At 43.1% G+C, this 22,181-nt stretch overlaps 3 protein-coding genes across 5 annotated transcripts in view; 1 reads left to right on the forward strand and 2 right to left on the reverse strand.

Annotated features, from left to right (window-relative positions):
• LOC118430945 (SET and MYND domain-containing protein 5-like) overlaps window positions 1–2,058 on the reverse strand; it is a 9,945-nt gene extending 7,887 nt beyond the window's left edge. The window contains exons 1-2 of one of the 3 annotated variants that reach the window (XM_035841976.1): window positions 1,675–2,058; window positions 745–986 (exon numbers count right to left, since the gene is read on the reverse strand). In XM_035841976.1, the coding sequence (XP_035697869.1) occupies window positions 745–986; window positions 1,675–1,931 (499 nt within the window). In that variant the 5' untranslated portion in view covers window positions 1,932–2,058. The other 2 variants (XM_035841990.1, XM_035841983.1) reach the window with 2 other exon arrangements.
• Window positions 2,059–5,295: 3,237 nt separating this feature from the next.
• Window positions 5,296–9,628, forward strand: LOC118430975 (sterile alpha motif domain-containing protein 15-like). Its single transcript, XM_035842012.1, has 3 exons — window positions 5,296–5,471; window positions 7,191–7,289; window positions 8,459–9,628. Exons 1-3 carry the CDS (start codon window positions 5,352–5,354, stop codon window positions 8,624–8,626), a joined length of 387 nt encoding a protein of 128 aa, XP_035697905.1. The 5' UTR covers window positions 5,296–5,351; the 3' UTR covers window positions 8,627–9,628.
• LOC118430966 (centromere/kinetochore protein zw10 homolog) lies at window positions 9,393–20,864 on the reverse strand. The gene is made up of 9 exons (XM_035842001.1): window positions 20,650–20,864; window positions 19,840–20,006; window positions 19,112–19,291; window positions 16,630–17,875; window positions 15,558–15,775; window positions 15,067–15,178; window positions 13,639–13,762; window positions 12,790–12,910; window positions 9,393–10,973 (listed from the first exon to the last, which is right to left on the reverse strand). Exons 1-9 carry the CDS (start codon window positions 20,720–20,722, stop codon window positions 10,863–10,865), a joined length of 2,352 nt encoding a protein of 783 aa, XP_035697894.1. The 5' UTR covers window positions 20,723–20,864; the 3' UTR covers window positions 9,393–10,862.
• Between the last annotated feature and the right edge of the window lie 1,317 nt (window positions 20,865–22,181).

Raw genomic sequence — 22,181 nt, forward strand, 5'->3', positions numbered from 1 at the left:
AAAACAGGATATTTAGGGACATCACGTTGATGGACGGTGGTTTCAAATTGCATTTTTTTCATTATAATGCAGTTTGAGACCTCCGTCCGTCAACTTGATATCTCGAAATACCCTTTGTGTTAGATACAACGAATAAAGGTTACCCTGCGAATAAAGGAGAACTAGCGTTACTGGCATTGACAGAGCCTGAGCGGGAATGCCAGTTATGGTCTCTGGTTATGGCCTTAACAACGGCCTTGGGTTGAAGGAGAAATGTTCGAGTTCGGATAGATGAGACCCACTTACGGGGACTCCTGTAGGGCCAAAATTAGTCTGGCGATTCCTAAAAACATGCGTTATTCAACTATGTTCACGTGCAAAACTTATCCATTATATCAAAGATAAAAAAGCGAATCCAGGGGTTTCTTATTTCATGTCCGTATGCAGGTGGTTTGTGGAGGGCCCCAAAAAGTATGAATTATGACCCCTGTTTTCCAACAGCATTTTTTTTACTATGAAATCCTCTACGTATATAACCTCTATACTTCAAATACCTTATGTCATCATCTAACTACAATATACTGGAAAGACTCTGTAAGTTTGTCCACACATGCTTTACGAAAAGAGAAGAAGCACGTAAACTGTAGTATATGTATAGCTGTCCGTTTACTCCCTCTGTACCAAACTGACTGAATTTAGCCCCAATGGGGCATATGAATATGCAGTAAATTTCATTGTCATTGTCATTAACCTAATTAAATTTACCTCCAATTTTCCACATAGCGACGGGCCTGATGTCCTTGTGGACACTGATGCAGTCCCGGAAGGCCTCCCGGTAGTTCTTGAGGGTGAAGTTTGCCTGCGCGCGGAGGGCCCAGTAGTCCAGCACGCCCGGGTCCAGCTCCAGCGCCAGGGTGAAGTGTTCCAGCGCCTTCTCGTGGCTGCCCGTGTCCCGGAGAACCTGCGCCACCTCCGCCTCCATGGCTGCGGCGGTGGGGTCCCGCTCCCTGGGGGAACGCAAGAGTTAGCGCGTACACGTGACAGTTAGAGACCAAAAACAAGACGTTTAACCATTAAAAACCCTTCCTTAGTGGGGTTTCATGTAAAATCTAACCAAGTTGGGGTGGCTATGGCCGAGGAATTGGAATGACTTGTTGAAGTTTTGTGTACGGATACAAAGTTTAAAATTGTAACATAACTTGTTCAATCAGTCATGATCTTTATCATCCATCTTGGTGTTTTCCGGACCCACATGACCCCGACCCAAACTGACCATGGGGGGAGGGAGGTTTGCAGACTAACCGTATAGAATTTCTTGGAAACACATTTGATGACAGTTGAAAAAACAAGTTATTAATGGTTATATGAGGATACGTTTATATGATTTGAACTTTTGATTCTCGAGATAATAGCATCTACTTTCTTATGGGATAACGTGCATTTTCTGTATTTTCGGAAACCCGGTGCCCACCCTCCCCCCCCCCCCCGAATATCCAACCATGCCCCCCCCCCCCTCCCTCCTTACCTCTCCATGATCCATGCGGGGTCCGTGTAGCTGTGCTCCTGTAACCACCCCCATTACACTCCATGATCCATGCGGGGTCCGTGTAGCTGTGCTCCTGTACCCATCCCCCTTACCTCTCCATGATCCATGCGGGGTCCGTGTAGCTGTGCTCCTGTAACCACCCCCCTTACCTCTCCATGATCCATGCGGGGTCCGTGTAGCTGTGCTCCTGTAGCCATGCCTCCTCCCCCTCAGCCTTCTCCCCATCCCCCGGGTACGGGTCCTGACTGCACAGGCGGAGAGCGTTGAACTCGGCGTTGTCGTCTTGTCCCGCGCTCTCCAGTTCGCTCTTGAATTTCTCCAGCATATCGGACATGGTCATCGCCTCCTCTGCAAGCTTCCCTGCCTTCTTCACATCTCCGTTCGACATCTTCTGCTTTGCCTCCATGTTGGTATCCCTCTTTCAGTGCTAGTATATACAAGCACCACGTGTACAGTAAGACCAGAAGGTGGATTTTACCAGAGAGTTGTTAGTACAACACACACTCAGGCCGGCCGGGGAAAATGCTGTCTTTGACGCTAGCCAGATAGCTGCGGGATATTTTTAGAGAGAGGCGTGTCTATATATGGCACACGGGCCGCCGTGACATGTACAGCTGCCGGGTGCATGTTACACGAACGTCCCGCAAACAGAAGTCATGTCAATCAAAGGGGTGAAGTATGCACACCACGCAGACGTGAAGTTGGGTAATCATCATTCATTTTTCTTATGAGGTTTGATCGAACGACGTTACACAAACACATCTCAAGCTACATATTCAACATTACTAAGAAACGAGAAGAAGCCGAAGAAATGTATTAGACTAGTTTTAGAATCCATGTTTTAGAAACCATGTGTACTGCACTACTACCTTTTGTATCTATATGCCTGTACTTAGCCCGATAGGGCATGAATGTGCAATAAAGGCTATTATTATTATTATTATTATTTACAGCGTGACTAGTCTCTACCAGACTCAGTACGCGTACCGTTCCCTAGCCGGCTACACTCCTCTGGCCGGCTTACTCCTCTATTTGTTCCCTTTTTACGGTTTGCCAGTGACCCGGAGTCTGGTAGAGACTACAGCGTGTCGTGTGTGCTAGATTGATGCAATTACTAAGTACTCTGTTATAACGCATTAGTCTATATTGTATCACTGTGTTTTCTTTCAATATTGTGTAGCCTAGAACCTATAGACAGGTGCCTTATATAATGTATATTACTTTGACTTACATTGTACCTGCGACAATTGTTGTGCAATAAACTTTGACTTGACTTGACTTGTTACGGAATTTGGCATTATTACGTACATCTCTTCCACATTTGCATTGCAGGACTCATACGTCAACTGTAGAGTTCCAACACTGATAACTAGTTATCAATTTTGTGCAATATTATCTTTGGTGGATTTAAGTGAGTGATGTCCAGCTTTGTCCAGTCTTGTTATTTTGTTGGGTAAAAATTTTATTTTGAAACATCGCCACTGGGCACTCACTCACTCACTCACTCACTCACTCACTCACTCACTCACTCACTCACTCACTCACTCACTCACTCACTCACTCACTCACTCACTCACTCACTCCGGCGAGCTCGTTCGGAATCTCCGCATGACTAATTTCCTCCACCCCACTGGACAGTGTATCATAATTAGATCAAAATAATCTATTTCTAAGCTTTCCTGCAATTTTGAATTAGTAACGTTAACTATTATTTCTTGGACGAGTAGGCAAAGCTGAAACAAAAATGTTGGAAAATGGGCAAGCTGATCAATTTTCTTTGTTATATATTTTTTATACTGGAATGGTAATGATAATTGAGGGCCAACGTCTTATTGCTTTGTTCGTTTTCCTCATCAGATTTGTGGTTCTCATGTGTGTCAAATACTTTCATCTAAAAAGCGCTAAAACATTATTAATCAAAATAGCTACCAATGTGCCAAATGTTAATACAATCCATCCACATTCTCTCGACTTATGCAGTTCATCCACACACACACACGCATTTATAAACACAAAAGCACACATACACACACATACACACGCTACCCATAACACAACCTTCTTGGCATACTGTCATGAAATACTATATAAATGTATGAACTTTATTGCACGACAACTGCACACGGTACAAGTTCAAGGATTTGGCTAAAGTAGGAAAAGTTGTTGATGCCATCAGCAGCGAACTGATCAAGGAGACAGCGTCTACCATCATTACTAGAACATACAAGAAAAGAAGGAAAGAAGGGGGGGGGGGTCAAGCTACCCTCAACAGGTCACTTGTATGGGCAGTGAAGGCAAGGGTAGGGAATTTCCGAACAACAAAAAACTACCTAACTTACAGTAGTACAGCAATTATGTGTCAAAGCCCTCCTTATTTGTCCCTTTGTCATAACTGTTGTGTCTAGGGCTGGGTACCGGTACAGTGTACCGGTACCCACCCCTAGAACTTGTGTCCCATAGTGGCATACAACAAGTTCTATGCAGTACGTACAGCCTGGCAGGGTTGCTCCACCCACATCGGGATGGGCACTTATATACTACAGGCCTCAGCAAGTAACTTTTATGGATGACATCCACGCGCTCATTAATTCAAGTTCGCCTGATTTCAATAAAAAAAGATTTTTTTCTTCTTCATGGATGGTCAGATAGACCATGTGTAAACATGTTGTGTTGTAGCCTAACAATTGTATGTAGAATTGACACTACAGAGGTAGCCCGTTGACTGTAGTTGCAGATTGTGAAACTTGCTGGACCGTTGTAAGAGTGACACCAATATGGAAGCCATGAGTGTAGTTGCCAACGTGGTTAGTGATACCAGTCTACCACACTAGTCGGCTGCAATGCCATATTTTGTCACTTCAAGTTGTGTTACAACGTTTATGGTGTACATCTTTTTAACCCATATTTTTTAAGCCCTATCTTTTTAATCACGCCCTGTCTCATATTTGGAGTCTGTAGTGGATGTCATCCATAAAATTTACTTGCTGTGGCCTTAGTTTTGCTAATAAGTGAGGCGGGGTCTTGAAAAGGTAAAGTATAAAAGGCAGGCTTCTTTACTAAGATAAAATTTTCATACTTTTGTAAGTTTTGAACAACTCATTTTTGTCTGGATGTCTCCGTACATACAAATCAAGATCATTTTTAAAGTGATAAGTCTGTAGTTTAAGTGGGTATCAAACACCTTAACCACACCGTAAACACCATGAAATTACTTCACACTAGGATTGTGTTCTGCGAACTCTTGTTGGTGAATACTGTTACTGTATGTCTTTTCAGCTGTATAGTCATCATTTTCTCAGGTGATATTTGATATAAAAATTTTGGTTAAAGCGCATCACCTCTGCTTTCTGCTGTGATACGATTTATGAAAAAAATAATGTCCTCATTTCAGTCATTGGCGCATAACTTCTATTCGCTTTTAGTCTCCTTCACCCAAATAAAAGAAGTTGAGTTCATCTTAAGAAAGAAGACTTTACTAGCATTTATGCAAACGAGGTCCTCATTTACATAACCTATATTCAACGATGTTCACTTTCACGTAACTTCCAAATCCCAAAAGTAAGAAATCCACGTCGTTAACCAATATGGAATTAACCGTCATATTAATTCATAACGTAATTTTAATGCAGATTTGGGTCTTCATTTGCACAACTTTAACCTATCAATTCTTTTGGTGAATCTATTTAGAAAGTATCAAATGTTTTCCGGATCTAGATTGTCATTCCGGATTCTCTGGCTTTGTCTGTGAGGTGTGTTGTGTATCACCCACGGCGACCTCTGACCTTTGGCGTCATGATCTCCATAGCGACCAGGTGTGTGAGGCAAGATGGCGGCCGCGGCCAGAGAGAGGGACCGGGAGATAGAGATGGCTGTTCCCAACTGTTTACACTGGAGCTGTGACGATGTGGCGGACTGGATCGAGCAGCTAGGGTTCCCACAGTACAGGGTAAGAGCTTGAAGGCTTTTAGAAACGTGTCGCGTGGCATAACGGCTTGGTATTTGGCCCCGAAACCAGAGGTCTCGGGTTCAAATCCGCTAATACCACGGAGGTTCCCTCTTTCAACCTCCTTGCTAATACCGATCTTGTGCTTGTGGGAAAGGTCTTTTGCACGAATTTCCTGACGTCACTCAGGTATAACCGAGTACCTTGCTTTTTTTCAGGCCTGTCCTTGTGTAGGACATTAATTAAATGGAGGTTCGTTGTTTGAGGAGAACCACACCTCGAGCACGTTAAAGAACCCACAACACTTATAGAAGAGTAGGAGTCCTTCCCAGTGTGAGTGGATTAATTAGATACAGTCATGATTTAACGTCCTATCCGAAGGACAGATCTAACCACAGTTGGGTACTCATGTCCACCTGAGTGAAGTGAGGAAAGTTGTGGAAAGTGCCTTTTCCGAGGGCACAAAATTGGTATTAAACATGACAGGATTCGAACCCAGGACCCCTTGGTTCTGGATCAAACACGTTGCCCTTTTGCCATGCAACTCCACAATATTGTTGTGTACTATATCGCTGAAGAGATACCCAGAGGTACTAGCATAGGTCATGTAGGTGTACATGGTATATATGATTTGGAGAGTGCTTCCATATGGACTTTAGGCCACACCAATTTAATTTCTTGGTTCACGGATTCGCTCGCTCCGATTTTTTGGAAAAAAAAATAAAAATAAAAATTACCAATCAGCAAATTTTCACCATTAATGAAACCATTCACCAACTTCCTGGTGTAGCAAATTGGCCTTTATATCATAAGCTCCTTAAAATCAACAAACAGGTGCTGTTATTGTACAGTAATAGTGGTTTTGTACTTTTTTCAAGCAGAAAACTTTTTATTCTTTATATTTTTGATTAGCCCTTACCTTTACCCCAACCATTTTACAATTTTTATTTTTATTTCGCCCTTTCGCTCCATATTTTTTATGAAAAAATCCGTGAACCAAGAAATTAAATTGGTGTGGCCTTAACGTTTAATAGTTCCGTGCTCCAATGAATAATTTTATATTGGAATATGTGTACATGATAAGCGCATGGTAACATTTCCTAAGGATAGGTTACCATGTCTACTGTACAAAAGTGTTTCAATTATTTAAGTCTTCATTCTGCTAGCATTATCAATACAATTTTGGTGCCCAATAGCTATGTAGCAAGCTATGATAGGAATTTCATACTTATGGTAAAGTTGAGTAACAACAACAAACATGCATATAGAATACAACACGGTGTATTCCGTATCACCCGAGGTATCAGCCCAACCGCGGGCCAGATCACCTGACGGCCGGTCTGACCCGCGGCAGGGCTAGGCCGAGGGCGATGCGGAAAACACGGATTTCATTTATGTCATACCCACCTGAGAAAACCCATGTTTTCATGCGAAATGTGCCAGAAATTGAACAAATTTGGTGCCCTCAAAGAAAATGTTCCAACGTCCGAATTAGGTATTAAAATTTTCGCCCACGCCACACTCCGCGTGGGCAGGGTACGTTCGAATTATTCGATGGAAGCCTGTGTGATACAACCTCGAAGCCTGTGTGATACAGCTTTTTATCACACGGTCCGGAACATCTGTATCAAACATTATCGCGGCCCAGGTATGACATAATCATGCATGTAGTATTATGTAAATGAGGATGTGATGTGCATGCTTTAATTTCTCCCTGTACAGGAATGTTTCACAACTAACCTGATTAACGGCAGGAAGCTGATCCAAGTGGACTGTTCGTCCCTGCCCAGACTGGGCATCACTGACTTTGAACACATGAAGGTTTGTGCACAATTCAACATGTTTTAAAAAAGAGCATTAGCCTGAGTACCATCCAGAAAGTAGTTGGCTCCACGTTTGTTTTACACTATGTGTACATTCGCATCTCGCTCTGACATTCATTATACACTAGATACAGTCGCTTCTCTGCTGTTCCGTCTAGGAACCTTGACCACCTTAACGACTAGTGTCATTCAAATTTTGGAGGAGGGCACTGATTGGTCCCTACATGAGCGAATTAAGGAATGGGTTCAAGAGCTCGTTTAAACAGGCGTTCCAACACCCCAAACACTCATGTCCACCGTCCACTTGCAGGAGGGCCTGTTGTTGTCAAAGAAGCGCTCTAGAACCCATTTCTTAATTCGCTCATTAACTGACATAACCACCAAAAGGTTTGAATGTGTAGGTCTCCAGACTGGTAGCAGAAGCGAACATAGGAGAGAACTACTACCCAGATGGTAACCAGGCTAAAAGACCATAGCATGTCTAGGACAAAATGTACACATGTAAACTGGAAGTTCTGCTGCAGTACCAAGGTCACGCACCAGGTGGCCTCAAATTGACCGTCTTCCCGACCCCTTTAAACAAACCAAATATCATTACGATTCATACAGAGGTTCTTTTATAAGTTATGCTGACCACAAATATTCAGAACACAAACTATACATGTACAGTCAAACCTGTATTAGCGGCCACCTTTGCATAGCAGCCACCTGGCCATAGTGGCCACTTTTTGTCTGTCCCGTGGATTCGTAATGATTAAGAAATAGGCTTAGCGGCCATCTGTCTAACGCGGCCATGGCCACACGATTTCCGGTCCCGTTGATACAGAAACACTGCCTATTGCAACCATACTGCAGCCTTATGTCACCCTTCACCGAGTTTGAAATTGTAGTTTGCGAGGATTTGGAGTTCCTGACAGGGTCATTTTCGCGGTAGCAGGTTACGTAATGCATGGCTTTAGCATTTAAGTGCAAGTCTTTGTCGGTGAATTTACTGATCGAGACAATGTTACTTGGTGAGAAAGATTAGTGGGAACTGAAATCATGTGTAGCTTGCTCATGGTCTATTGATCAGTCCCCTGGCCGCTATAGACAGGTTTGACTGTACCTCTATTTTTCATGGTCTTTTGACTAAGGTTAACGTGGCTTGTGTTATATCATCCACAACAGCTGATCGCTCGTAGCGTACGAGAGCTGCTCGGGATCGAGGAACCCCGGTGGGACCGCAGCATCTCGCTCCATCCGCGGGAACCAATGGGCATGTTCCTGGAGCGGAAGAGTAACACTGGGAGGAAGGCAGACAACCTGACGTACGCGGGGTTCCTCAAGGGGAAATAGGGGGAGTGGATAGAGTCTAGACATTGCAGTCCCCTTTGCAGAGCCTCGCCCACAGCCTATACAGTAAGCATTGGTTATGCTTTGCTAAACCAGGCTGAGGTTTCCACTTTAGTGGGTGTGGCTTCTAACCAATTGTCAGCCAATCAGACACATGCCTTAATGTTTTCTTCAAGTAAAGTCGACTCTCTGATTGGCTGGTTTGTGGCCATACCTACGAAAGTGGAAACCTCAGGCAACAGGCAAGGCTCTGCAAGGGGGAATGAAACATTGGGGACACAATTTTATACAAAATGTTGCAGAAATAACTTTTTATTTCAATTATGGAGATGGTATTGTACAATTTGTACAAAGATTTATACCGTCTGAAACAAGGAATAAAGTTAAATACTGAGTGAACTAACAAGATACATAATGATTGTATATTTGACTGATGTGTGAAAAGGAAATTTATTACTCTATACACTACTTGAATGAGCCGATATCAAATCAATTTAGAACATACATAGTTGTTGAACAATGTGATTGCAAGTGTTATACTAACTGATGCATGAAAGCAACACTTGTAACTTTAGAAAAACAACTGTAATGTGCCAACTAATTGACAAGTTGTTCATCAACTTTCTATTACATCTTTATAGATATAGCATACAGTAGTATAGAATCTGGAATATTATAATTTTCTACAGCTGTATACTTAAATACAACTCTTAAGTCTAAAGCATTTACAATGTACAGATCACAAGATTTCTTTTCATATTTCATAGAAGTCTATTTTTCAGCCTTAACACTGTATTTTACAGTGTTGTATGCAAAGTTTTTACTAGTAGTTGCCTGAAACAGAATCTTAACTAGGACAAGTTCCACCTATGACTGTTGACATCTTTGAGTCAATGTGCTCTTAGATAATCCTATGATTATGAAACACTGTAAGTAGTCTTTATCATGTTTTATTCCATACTGCCATTTATATGTGTGGTCTAATAAACAAATGCCGAGAGTGTGTTTCAGTATATGTCATTGATCATATCAAAAATATGCCAACTCTAGCCCTATTTGTGGCTAACCGCTGGTTAAGACCATAAAAATTTCAACCTGGTTACGACCACAAACTCTTGACAGATTGAGCCATGGAACAGTTGATGTCAGGATGGGTACTAAACATTGTACTTCTTTGTTTTGCTTATTGATATACTTGTACATTAATTGTTGAACTATATAATATGATGTTGAAAATACTAGTATCACAGTCTTCATGCCTTTCGGTTTTCTTGTTGGATGAATTCATAAGACCATGTAGATTTGATGATAATATGAATAACATACAATAGTAATAGTAGCAAATACATTTTCGTCTGCTTCTTAAGACCAAAATTTTGACCATACTGATTACTGTTAATTGTACAAAGCGGCCGCAAAATGAGCATTTGAAATATAAGCCATGAATTGCCATAAAATATCCAAAAGCAGGTACTCACAGTTGTAGAATGCAAAAGTCAGTTTCAAAATCAAAGACAAGGTGAAAGATCAAAAATGAAAAATCTATTGTTCGGTGTCAAGGTTCGGTGTATACCATACTCGAAAGTCAATTATTCAACCTTCCTGACCACTTAGATTTCAAATGGAGGGCTACTTTTTTTTACAAACTTTTTTGTCTTTGCAGTTGCACGCTCATATCAGTTTTGGGGTTCTCAGAGGAAGTCATACACATAATCAAATCAGCATACATATAGTTGTCAGTCTGAGTTGTATTACTTTGTCAGGGATCGAAATACTTTAAAATTGTAGGTAAAATTGGAGCTGTGCAGGTATTTCTGTTGTCTACCTGCACCTAACCTGCACTGGTCCATTTACTGGGTTTTATACATACATGTCTTATGATGTAGGTGTATATGGATTGTTATCAACTGTTACAACCTATAAAGTAGAAAAGCAAAAATAGCAATGGTTCCTGAACAACTTTAGTACTAGTATGATCCACACTTCCTGAATTCAGAGTGGTGCAGGTAAAATTTGTCTGGTGCAGGTAATTTCCCATGTTACCTGCACCAGTGCAGGTATGCAGAAAAAAGGATTTCGAGCCCTGTTTGTGGAACAGTGCAATTCAGTTAACTATATGTACATCTAGTTAACTGCTAGACTGTCATTTTTAACCAAATCATCATCAACATGGCTTGACCGGAAACACAAGGTTGAATTTTCCTCTGCCTGAGTACTGTAGAAATGATAATCAAAGAAATCACTGCTGCTTGATCTTGGCCAGAACTGCAGCTCTCCTGTCAGTGTTCTGGAACAGGGCCCTGACCAGCCCCCGTACCTCCATAGCCGTGAACTCATGCCCCAGGGGACCCTGCAGGGACACAATAGGGAACATTTACGAGGGGCATTCAATAAGTAATCCACCTGACCCACTTCCAGTTGTCTGATCTAAATAAAATTTTGCATGTGTAATGAGTCATATCTCTATGGGTTATGTTGCAAAAAACAGCTCTGAACTAATTGCGGTTACTGATTTACTGGTGTTTGAACTGAGTCAGGTGTGAAATGGACCAGGTGTGAAATGGAGCAAGTTGAGTGTCGCGCAGTGATCCGGTTTTTGTATTTGAAAGGACGCACACCAAAGGGGACTTTTGATGAAATGAAAAAAACTTATGGTGATGATGCCCCATCATATGGCCTTGTAAAACGCTGGCATCCTGAATTCAAACAAGGCCGGAAGTCTGTGGAAACAGCTCCCAGACCTGGTCGTCCCTCTTCTGCCATTAATGAGGCATCTGTCGGAGGACCAACCTGGGATGTCCTACAAGAACGGTGTCCAGAGCTACATCAAATGATGGGAGAAATGCAAAACTCTGGGTGGTTCCTATGAAGAGAAAGACTAATAACTGTGCCAAGTTTCATTAATCTCCTGCTATGGGAAATGGGTCAGGTGGATTACTTATTGAATGCCCCTCGTACCTACTGCTGTCAATAGTATCATCAGGTTAGTAAGTCACTGAATAAAGAGACTCTTTACGCAACCACCGTTTATTTACACCAGCGCTTCGGTGCCTGTCTGTCAGCTTCCTCAGGGCAATAATGACTGGTGGTTCACAAGAACGGTTGTGTAAACAAGTGCTTTAAAAAAAAGCTGTGCCTTGCCGCGTAGTAGGGTTATCGTCAGGAAAAAGTGCCTCGCCGCTTCACCCATGTTCATCAGTAAAGATGAGGATCACATAAATTAATCAGAGACAACCAGAAAAATAAACGTTAGCTGTTTTATTTTTACAATTAAAGAATGATGAATCCTTTCCAGTGGACTTTTTCCCTCTAAAAATAAAATTTTCAACTGTTACTGGGGTCTTAAAGTAATAATCTGCTCTTTCAAATAGTGCTACTCTCATTCTGCTGTGGTCTAGCACGTCGATGCTCAAGTGCCGTAAACACAGGGTCACACAGCCAGTGCGGTATCAAGACAGTTCGGTAGAAAAGTCTGCATCGACAAGCTCATAACATTCCACGTTATCATTAACACATCAAGATTCCCACACCCCTTGTCATCATACAACACTCTCTTGGGACAATATGCCGGTGCCCAAGGACGCCAATGAAACCAGGCCAGGTTTTGCTATCGCAAACCTGAAACTATATGGCGGCGGCCAAGTATGCGTGCAAGCGTGGCATGGCAAAAAAGTCCCTTTATTCAAGTTATTAACTGGAAACCAAACCAAGGTCTATCTTGGGTTACCAATATACAACGATTTCAGATGCTGTAAAAAGGTACAGGTTGTCCCATAGCCCATAATAGCCCATAATAGGCTGTTATCCACTGTGTCTAGGGCATGAATAACATACAAGGTAAGGACTAGGTGGTGCCCAACTCTCTCCTTCCACCATTGGTGGCATGTCAGGGGGTTCAAACACAGTAACTCTGGGCCAAACCCTAACCATTATGGCAACTGGGTGCCCACATGAATCTTGTCAGACATACTTCTTAAAAGCTGATGATGCAGCAAGCGTATTCAATTCTGGTGGGGACTACTCTCCATGTATATGCACATGCAAAATGGCCATGTAGAAAATTCCTGCAAGCCTCAAAGAAAAAAAACAGGAACAACCTAGGCTATGCAACAGACCTGTGTCTAGTTAATCTTGAAAGTTGGAGAGAGTAAAGATTTGGTCCATACCTTGCCATCAGCCCAGCGGTCAGCGATGTCCTGCAGGCTGGCGTCCAGCATGACCATGAGCTCGCTGAACTTGACCCACTGTGGTACGTACAGCTGGACCTCTGCTTCTACAGCTTTCCTACTGCACAGGGAGAGAAACTAGACTTTCTCAAGCTGGACTTTAACTAGCAGGGCTCGAAATACCACCTACATATGCAGGTTAGTGCAGGTAAAACTGGAGCTGTGCAGGTATTTCTGGTGTCTACCTGCACCTAACCTGCACTGGTCCATGTACTGGGTTTTATACATAAATGTCCTTATGATGTAGGTGTACGTGGATTGTTATTAGCTACATTGCTACCAAAGCTTTCATTGACTGTTACCACCTAAAAGTATAAAAGAAAAAATAGGAATGGTTCCTGAACAATTTTAGTATGATCCATACCTCCTAAATTCAGAGTGGTGCAGGTAAAATTTGTCTGGTGCAGGTAATTTTCAATGTTACCTGCACCAGGGCAGGTATGCAAAAAAAGTATTTCGAGCCCTGACTAGCGATCAGTGCTGTTCTGCCTGAAGCAAGTACCTCAATGGATGACAAATTCCTGTACCACTTTTTTCCTTGCGATCCACTAACGCATGGTACACGCAATGACAGCATTGAAGACATTGCAGATTATGTTGATACAATCATTTCAATTCTCAAATGTACAAATGACAAGCTTTTGTTAGTTTACCTTTATACTACCATTTACATGTAAGTTGTTTTCTGGGAAATTTGACAACCCAGCACTGATTCTGTGTTAGGCCTACATTCGGGACAACATACATATTGAATAGTTGAATGGAGAGTGAAGGAGAAAGCAAGTTTACTTTTTGGTGTCCTCCTTGACAACAGGGTGGAACAGTAGAGGGGCCCTCTCTTTGACTATCCCACACAGGGAGTGGAGCTGAGCTGCATCATCTGCAGAGATGTCTTCCAGGGCTGTCACTTTACCTGCAACACATAGATGATAGTGTAAATGCATTTAAATTCACAGGGATTTACTTTTGCAGTAGCCGAAAATGGACATTTCGCTGTGGTTTTAAGTTCGCAGTAGAGTCCATTCCAAGACACCATGAGGGTTTTTAGGCGATATTTATAATTAGTCTGAATTATTTTGAATAAAAGAATATCTGAGCCACAATAATTAAATTATTTTCAAAAAATTGACTAAGAAAATACTCATTTATTTGAATTTCTTTGAATATTTTAGAAACATTTTGAAAGTAACTGTACAAAAATATCTTTATTTAGAATAATTGTGAAACCTCTCTGTGATTATTTCACATTTACAAATATTTACAAAAAATGGTAAACCTGGCCAAATGGTAAAATTAGTTTATTGCCCCCATAAAAGTAAGCCCTATTGTTGCATCTGTATATTTTTAGGTTTCACTGCTGGGCACTGGTGGATCCTTTGTGGTGGGCCATTGTTGCATGGCACCCAACCATACTTTGCAAGGATGTGTGAATTGCTATCTTCCCAGCCCACCGAACCATTTACAAAAAATGGTAGAAAATGGTAAATAATGGTAGAATGCTGTTATCATTATTTAGAAACCATTAGAAGTATCCAATTCCACACCATGAATATTTCAAAAGTTTTACAGGACCAGGGAAATATTTATAAAGTTGAAACAGTGTTAAAAATATTTCTGAAGTGTCAAATGTCCTAGACATATAATTACAAAACTTTAAAATCAATTCTAAACAATGGCAACATACATCCGCATGGTGTCTTGGAATGGACTCTAGCACCATAGTCTGTAGTCTCATACTATAATGGAAAAATGATTGCGGTGGTTTTAAGTTCGCAGTGAAGCGACCAACGCAAAAACTGCAAACATAAAACCACCGCATAACTTCAGGGTATTTGGCTCAGAACCCAGAGGTCCTGGGTTCGAATTCTGTCATGCTACAAATCTTGTGCTCCTGGGAATAGCATTTGACTTTCCTCTCTCCATTCATGATGTAAAAACGTTCACAAATTGTACTCATAGCCACACCCAAGCATACGATCACACCAAAACCCAGCGCGTGGTGGCCCAAAATTACCTAATTTCTTTGTATACACATGTACAAAAACCTTTTGAGAATTTGACACATGAGATCAGTTGAATGGATAAAAGGGAATTGTCATGCTGCTATAAACACAGTTCATGCAGTCATTTACATTTTGGGCAAAACTTTTTTTAGAATTATAGTGAAAAATTATACACAGTAATACATGAATGAGACCTTGTTTACGCAGTGCTGACCTATAATGTCCTGTATGGCAGAGTTGAGCAGGGAACCCAGAGCCTTACAGTAGATGTTGGTGGGAAGAACATCCTGCCAGACCTTACTTAGGTGGGTCAACTGGTGCAAAACCTGCACAAAACAACAAACATGACACTTTTACAAATAACAACATTATATTATACAAAACCAAGTGTTTTATTTGATCAATATTTCGGTTAAGGTCTGTTACCTTCAAATTCTTCATGTATTCCTCCAAACTGACAAAATAAGTCTAATTACGTGTAAGTTATAAGAAGAACACGTCCCACCTTGGGTGTACCCTTACAATGCAAACCTTTACCATATATATATATAAGTTATAATAAAAGTTACATTTTCAAAATACCTCACTGCAAAAGGCCCACATCATCTCCCCAATTGGTTGCTTCGCTACCTGCTGGCCATTACCATTAACTAATGCTAGACTTAAATCCTGGCTAGAACACAGAACGACTAATGACAAGGAAACCTTTTTGACAGCCTTCTCTGCGTTGCCCCTGTTGTAGTCCTCGGCCATGTTAGTGAAGTTGTGAGCCCCGACCAGGTACTCCAGGACCTGGTCCCTCTGGATACGCATCTGCTGCAGCAGGCACTCTGTCCCCAGCTCACGCAGGACAGGGATCTGGTCTACAAACGTGGCACACGAGCTCACCAGGGCCTTGGGCAGGTGCTCCAGGAACTGGTGGCCTGTTTGGAACAAAACGACAACTCTGTATTACATCAGTGTACAGTGGCAGTGACAGGCCATAGGGGCTAGTCTCCAAGCAGACCCTACGGTGCCTTAGAAGAGTATCAAAGCTGGCAAGGGACTTAGTATAGCGGCACCAGTGCACCGTTTGACTCCCTTTGGCCGGCTATACTCCTTTGCCAGCTTTGATACTATGTCTTAAGGCACCGTAGGGTCTGCTTGGAGACTACATAGGGGCATGTTTGGGCATGTCGCACCCGCCATGACACACGAGTCAGGGGTAGGAGGAACCCCTCGCATCCTTGGTCGGAAGTCCTCCTAAGAGACGGAAACTACAAAGAACAAACCTGCATCTGCTGGGGAGGTCTTACACGTGCAAGTTGCATACAATTGCCCCGGTAGGACTTCTGGATGCGTCATCTGGATGCGGTTTTTTTTAGAATAACAAGAAATTAGATGCACTGGACGCCCTTATGCTGGGAAGCAGATCTTCTGACAGGCATGAAATTCTGATGGACCAGGGATGCTACCAGGTCATCAGGAAGTATTTTCGCCTCTGAGGATACCTTAGAATGCACTGTTTTAACTTAAAATCATAAAAAACTCTGCACCATGGAAGGTGGATGCCCCCGGAACCCCCTACAATAGTTACCGCGACTCACCAATAAATTTGGACTCCCTATAATAAAATCCTAGCTGAAAGCCTGACAGGTCCGGACCTGAACAAGTACCTGAACAAGTACCTGAACTACTTGTTCAGGAAAAAGTCGCACAAATGCAAAAAAAAACATGCACAAATGCACAGACAAACTACTAAGTATACCTCCATTTTCCTGGAGGTGACAATCCTTACCTAGTGTCAGCAGATGGTGTGCGATGTAGAAGCAGTTGTTATAATGGATGGCAGTCACATGGGGGAGCTTCTTCAGGTTCTCCTCGTGGTAACACGGCACCACCTCCATGTACAGTTCCAACATGTCTCTCACTGCGTAGAACATCTGCACAGCACAGCTCGGGTTGCTCGTGGTGACCTCGCAGGCCTCGCACAGCGTGGTGTACGCCAGTTTGACTAGCTTGTCCACCGTTACGCTGATCCTACACACGGGCAGGCGGAACGGGCACTGCAGCTCTGGCATGGAGTCGAACGTTGCCTCGAAGGACGCGGTCGTTGTCTCATCCTGTTTGCTCTTTGTTTTCTTTGACGACTGTTGTCCCAGCAGCTCTCGAATGTTCGGCAGAGCGGGCGCGTCGTCGCTGGTGCCGACCTGCACGGTGTCGAGCATCTCTGATGTCATCAGGTCGCGTGCGAAGGCCAGGATGTCCTGGCACTTCTTGTTGGCGAAATGGACGTTTATCTCCTTGACGTATCTCATGAGGGCCGAGTCTTCCCCGTGGAGGAAGCCCAGATTTTCTAGCGAGGAAACGAACTCTTCGGTGGCGGATATGACCTCCATGTACCTCTCGAGTTCCTGGCTGGTGCGAGGGATGGAGTGAACCAGGCAGCCCTTGATGACAGCCTGAGAGAGGTCCTCCCAAAGGAAGTCACTAAACATGCTCATCAGGCTGTTGTCTGGCGCCCCCACGTCAATCCCAAGCAGATGCTTGTTGAAATACTGGAGGACTGTTTCGATCTTGCGGTAGAGGTCCGCCGGGGCGATGGTGACGTCCTTACCGCTGGATTGCTTGTCGAAGTGAAGAGCTTCGCTCTGCATCATGGTTACAGTTTTGGGGCTAACGTTGGGCAGCACGACGAGAGGCAGAAACACGTACTCCAGACACCGCCTGGCGAACACCTTCATCTTCTCGCGAAGCACGTTCATGTCCGCCATGGCGCGGACTAACGTGGTCATGCGGGGGGTGCCGGGGAGGGTCGCGTCATCCGCGGTGACCGTCGTGAGCCGCAGTTCCGTCTTCAGGAGGCGATCCTCGTCGCTGAGATCCTTGGGGCGGGGAATGTTCCACACGACCGCCCGGGCCCACGCCTCCCCCAGGGTGTGGATGAGGTTTTCCTTGCGGACCCGCAGCTCTATACCTAAAGCTGACAGGATCTTCAGTTCACAGTACCCATCTTCCTGGAGTTCCTCCATGATCTGCTCAATCTGTGATAGAATAATAGAATATACATTAGTCTTGTTACAGATTTTTCCATGGTATTTTTTTACCAGCAATTCACAATAAAACAAATCTATAGCCATACACTACTGACTTGGTCACAAAACTGTTGCTTGTTCATACATCTTGTAACATACAAATGGAGCTCATACTTACTGTTATGCAGCAAATACAACTACTACATTTACTAAGGAGCACCAAACACTTTTAAACTGTCCCTTAAGATGTGTGGTGTGCCATGTTACTAAGTAATATTAAGTGCCTTTCCCAAGAGCACAGCATTGGTGGCATATCATAACATGCCACCAATGTTGTGCTCTTGGGAAAGGCCATTAACACGACTTTCTTCATACAGTTGGGGAGGTAAAAGGTGGCTGAAGAAAAAGCTGAATAAAAATCATACATGTGCAATAAAAACCCAGTACATGGACCTGTGCAGTTTAGTTACAGGTAGACATCAGAAATAACTGCACAGCTCCAATATTACCTGCACTAACCTGAATATGCAGGTAGTATTTTGAGAGTGACTACAAAACTAAACTGTAGAAGTGGGGAAGGACAACCGCAAAGCCAATCGTTCACTTATGCCACATCTTCAGAAAAGCCGCTGGAGCCGCATGTTCCCAGCATAGGAACTTTATTTGAACCAACACACAACAATGTTTCGCCGTGTGGCTTCCTCAGTGTTATGGGCTCGAATGAGCATAGTACAGCATGTCCTCGCTTTTATAGACAAGGTGCACAGTGAACTGACCAGGTGCAAGGTGCCCTAGGTGGCTTAACCACTACTTACTGTAAATGCAGAAATGTTCGCGGTGGTTTTATGTTCACGGTTTTCGCGGTGGCCACTTCACCCCGAAATTAAAACCACCGCGAACATTTCTCCATGGTAGTAAGACACTACAGTGTATGGTGCCACCGCGAACTTAAAACCACCGCGAACAGTCATTTTCACGCTACCGTGAAATTAAACCCCAGCAAACTTACTGTAAATGTATTTAAGTTCGCGGGGATTTAAGTTCGCGGTAGCGGAAAAAGGACTTTTCACGGTGGTTTAAATTTTGCGGTAGCACCATGCACTGTAGTCTCTTACTGCCATGGAAAAATGTTCACGGTGGTTTTAAGTTCACGGTGAAGTGGCCACAGCGAAAACCACGAACATTAATCCACCGTGAAAGTTTCTGCATTTACAGTAAATGTATTTCCAGTAAACTGTCTGCTACCTGTGTGAGGCGTGCAGCAGCTGAGATGAACTGCTGACTGTCCATGTCGTTGTGGTGGGAGTCCAGTGCCTGCTGGATGTCATACAGCCTGCCCAGCACAGCCAGCACAGTGTTGGTCCTCCTGAGCTGGGACTGCAGGTCCTGGAACTCACTGGTGGAGGTACTGAGCTGGGCCTGGACCTGTGCATCATCAAGACAGAAACACAAAATTACATTAGTTTTATAGGGTTGGACAAGATTTGAAAATAAAAATACTACAGTGCAGCCTACATGGCAAGCTTTTAGCCAGGAGGAGGAACGCCTGCTGGCTCACTTTCTTTTATCAACTTGTAAATCATATATTCATAGTACATGCATCAATTATATAGACACCCACAGTTTACTTAAACTTGCCGAAGGGCGCACCCGGGGAAGTCACCACCTCAGTTATCAACCCATCTATGCATGCACAGACAGCTACAAATATTCTTTTTGTTCCACTAACAATTCCTGAGTGGAATGCCCTGCCTGGCACTCTGCTGAGTGCTTCCGTGCCAGGCAGGTGGCCTGCCCACCCTAACCCGGAACCTCAACTCCCCATACGTTGCCCTTGCAGGGCTATTTGGGAGTAACCTTACAAGAAGAAGAAGAAGGAATGTGTCCTAGCGTCCTTTGGTAGTTTGACAGCATTGATCTTAGTGGACAAACTAAAAATTTGTATGAGATCTAACATTTAAGTTATTTCTCACCTCATTTTGTATCTTGTTGTTGAGGTTGTCGACCTCGGTGACCAGGCCGTTGACCCTGGCTGTCAGGTCGAGGGTGGTGTTCATACTGGGCACAAAGTCACCATACCTCTGGGTGACGGTCTCGTAGATCTCACCTTTGATATCCTCCACTCGCTTAGACAACTTACCTAGAGGATGATACAGACAGTTGTCAATCAAAACTACTGATGGGTAACACAACCACACGCAGAAAAGGTCAGACCACTTCTCCCGGACTGGACCAGTCTTTCCGACAACCCTTGTTAATATTATTATAGTAATATTCTTTAACAGCCACGTGTGAAGTACGGTGGAATTATGAATAATTCATGAGTTTTATAAAATTTCTGTAATTTGAAACTGACGTATGCAACTTTGCAAGGCTAATTTGATTTATTTATACTCATCCATAGGCATTTTTACAAATACATAATCAATTTTCAGCCAATAATCTTTCGTTTGGGTTCACTTGAATTTGGAACCTTACGAGTAGACGGGTACTTTGCTTAAACATTTGCAGCAAGGAAATAAATATATCACATGCATGGGTAACGTTATGTGGCATCTGCCATAAGTATCATTATTGATATTACTGAATATGATATGCTTCTGACGTGACGGGGTCACGGTCGGGGCAAGATGTCCATATCCCAAATACAAAAATTTTATTGTATCGCTGGTCCAGCAGAATAAGCAGGAACTGTATTCGTCTTAAAATACACGGACGTCATAAGTCTTTTTTAAGACGACGCCAGATCGTCATGAATCCGCACACCCCCCTCCCCAACTTACTCGTCTTCTTCACCAAATCGTCCTTTTCCAGACGACCCGTAGTCGCCAGAACCTCGGTGACAAAGGACGACATCTTGGGTCGATGTGTGAAAATCCTGTCACTTCGGAGACTCTCACAAAACTACAAGAAATATGTGGAAATTCTGGCCGGATTCTCAATCGTTGTGAAATGCCGCCATTTTTGCTTGAACGTCGTGATGCATGATGGGAAGTAGGGACTGACCATTACTTATCTTTCTGCTTACTAGTTGTTGATTAGAGGACATCTCCAAGCAGATCCTACGGTAGCATAAGATAGCATCAAAGATGCCAGAGGAGTAGTCTGTGTAACACAAACTTTGCTGTCCGGGGCTCTCTGGCCCCTCCCGGCAGATGTTAGGTGGCTGCTATAAGCGAGATTCAATCAGGTTACCAGAGGAGTGATCAGAAGTCAGGGCTCGAAATACTTTTTTCTGCATACCAGTGCAGGTAACATTGAAAATTACCTGCACCAGACAAATTTTACCTGCACCAATCCGAATTTAGGAATTTTAGATCGTACTAAAATAGTTCAGGAACCATTGCTATTTTTTCTTTTACATTTTATAGGTAGTAAAAGTCAATGCAGCTAATGACAATCTACATTTGTATATACAGCTACATTAAAGGACATTTATGTATAAACTTGACCATGGACCAGTGCAGGTTAGGTGCAGGTAGACACCAGAAACACCTGCACAGCTCCAATTTTACCTACACTAACCTGCATATGCAGGTAGTATTTCGAGCCCTGGAAGTGTGTTTGGCTCCCAGTGGCTCAGGCCGGATGATGACTCCCTTTGGCCAGCTGTACTCCTTAGCCAATTTTAGCCAATCCGTTTAAAAAAATAGAAATTAAAGTTTGCAAATGCACGGTAACGTTAAATCATGATACAACATTAAGCTGCAGATTGACAAAATGTATGAAATAAATGATATTAATATTGTTTTCTTATCTTATTTTAAAAATCAGATTCTGTGCATGTGTGAAATCTGATTTATTCGACCTTCCTGGCCACTCAGATCGTAAAAAAAACTGAGGGGCCCAACGTTTCCCTTTATTCACATGCTCAATTGCTTTATGCCCATTGAGGATGTCACCCATTGCATTGTAGACAAATTAGTGGAGCCTTTTTAACTTATTAATAGTCCCAGTCCGATTTCGCCTAGCCCGTACAAGCTTTCCGGTGTATATTCCTTTCCCGGCATATATTCCTTTCCCGGCATATTCCCGGTTAAAAATCGCGAATCGACCTACCTACCGCCACCCCTAACCACCCCCACCCCCCCCCCCCCCCAAAAAAATTGCCAAGCTTCCCAGAGAGGCCGGTGAAGGAGGCTACCTTTTTAACCTCCTTGCCATTGCCTACAAGATGTCAAGATGATCTCGAGTCTGCACCTGTTTGTGACCAAAAATGAATAGTCCCTTATATGCTCCCGCACGTCGTTTACACCGCTCATTGGTTGGTTGTCTTTACAGCCTTAACCAATTAAAACACAACAGGTAGAAAGTT

Source organism: Branchiostoma floridae, chromosome 1 (genome assembly GCF_000003815.2).
Source record: "Branchiostoma floridae strain S238N-H82 chromosome 1, Bfl_VNyyK, whole genome shotgun sequence".
NCBI lineage: Eukaryota > Metazoa > Chordata > Leptocardii > Amphioxiformes > Branchiostomatidae > Branchiostoma > Branchiostoma floridae.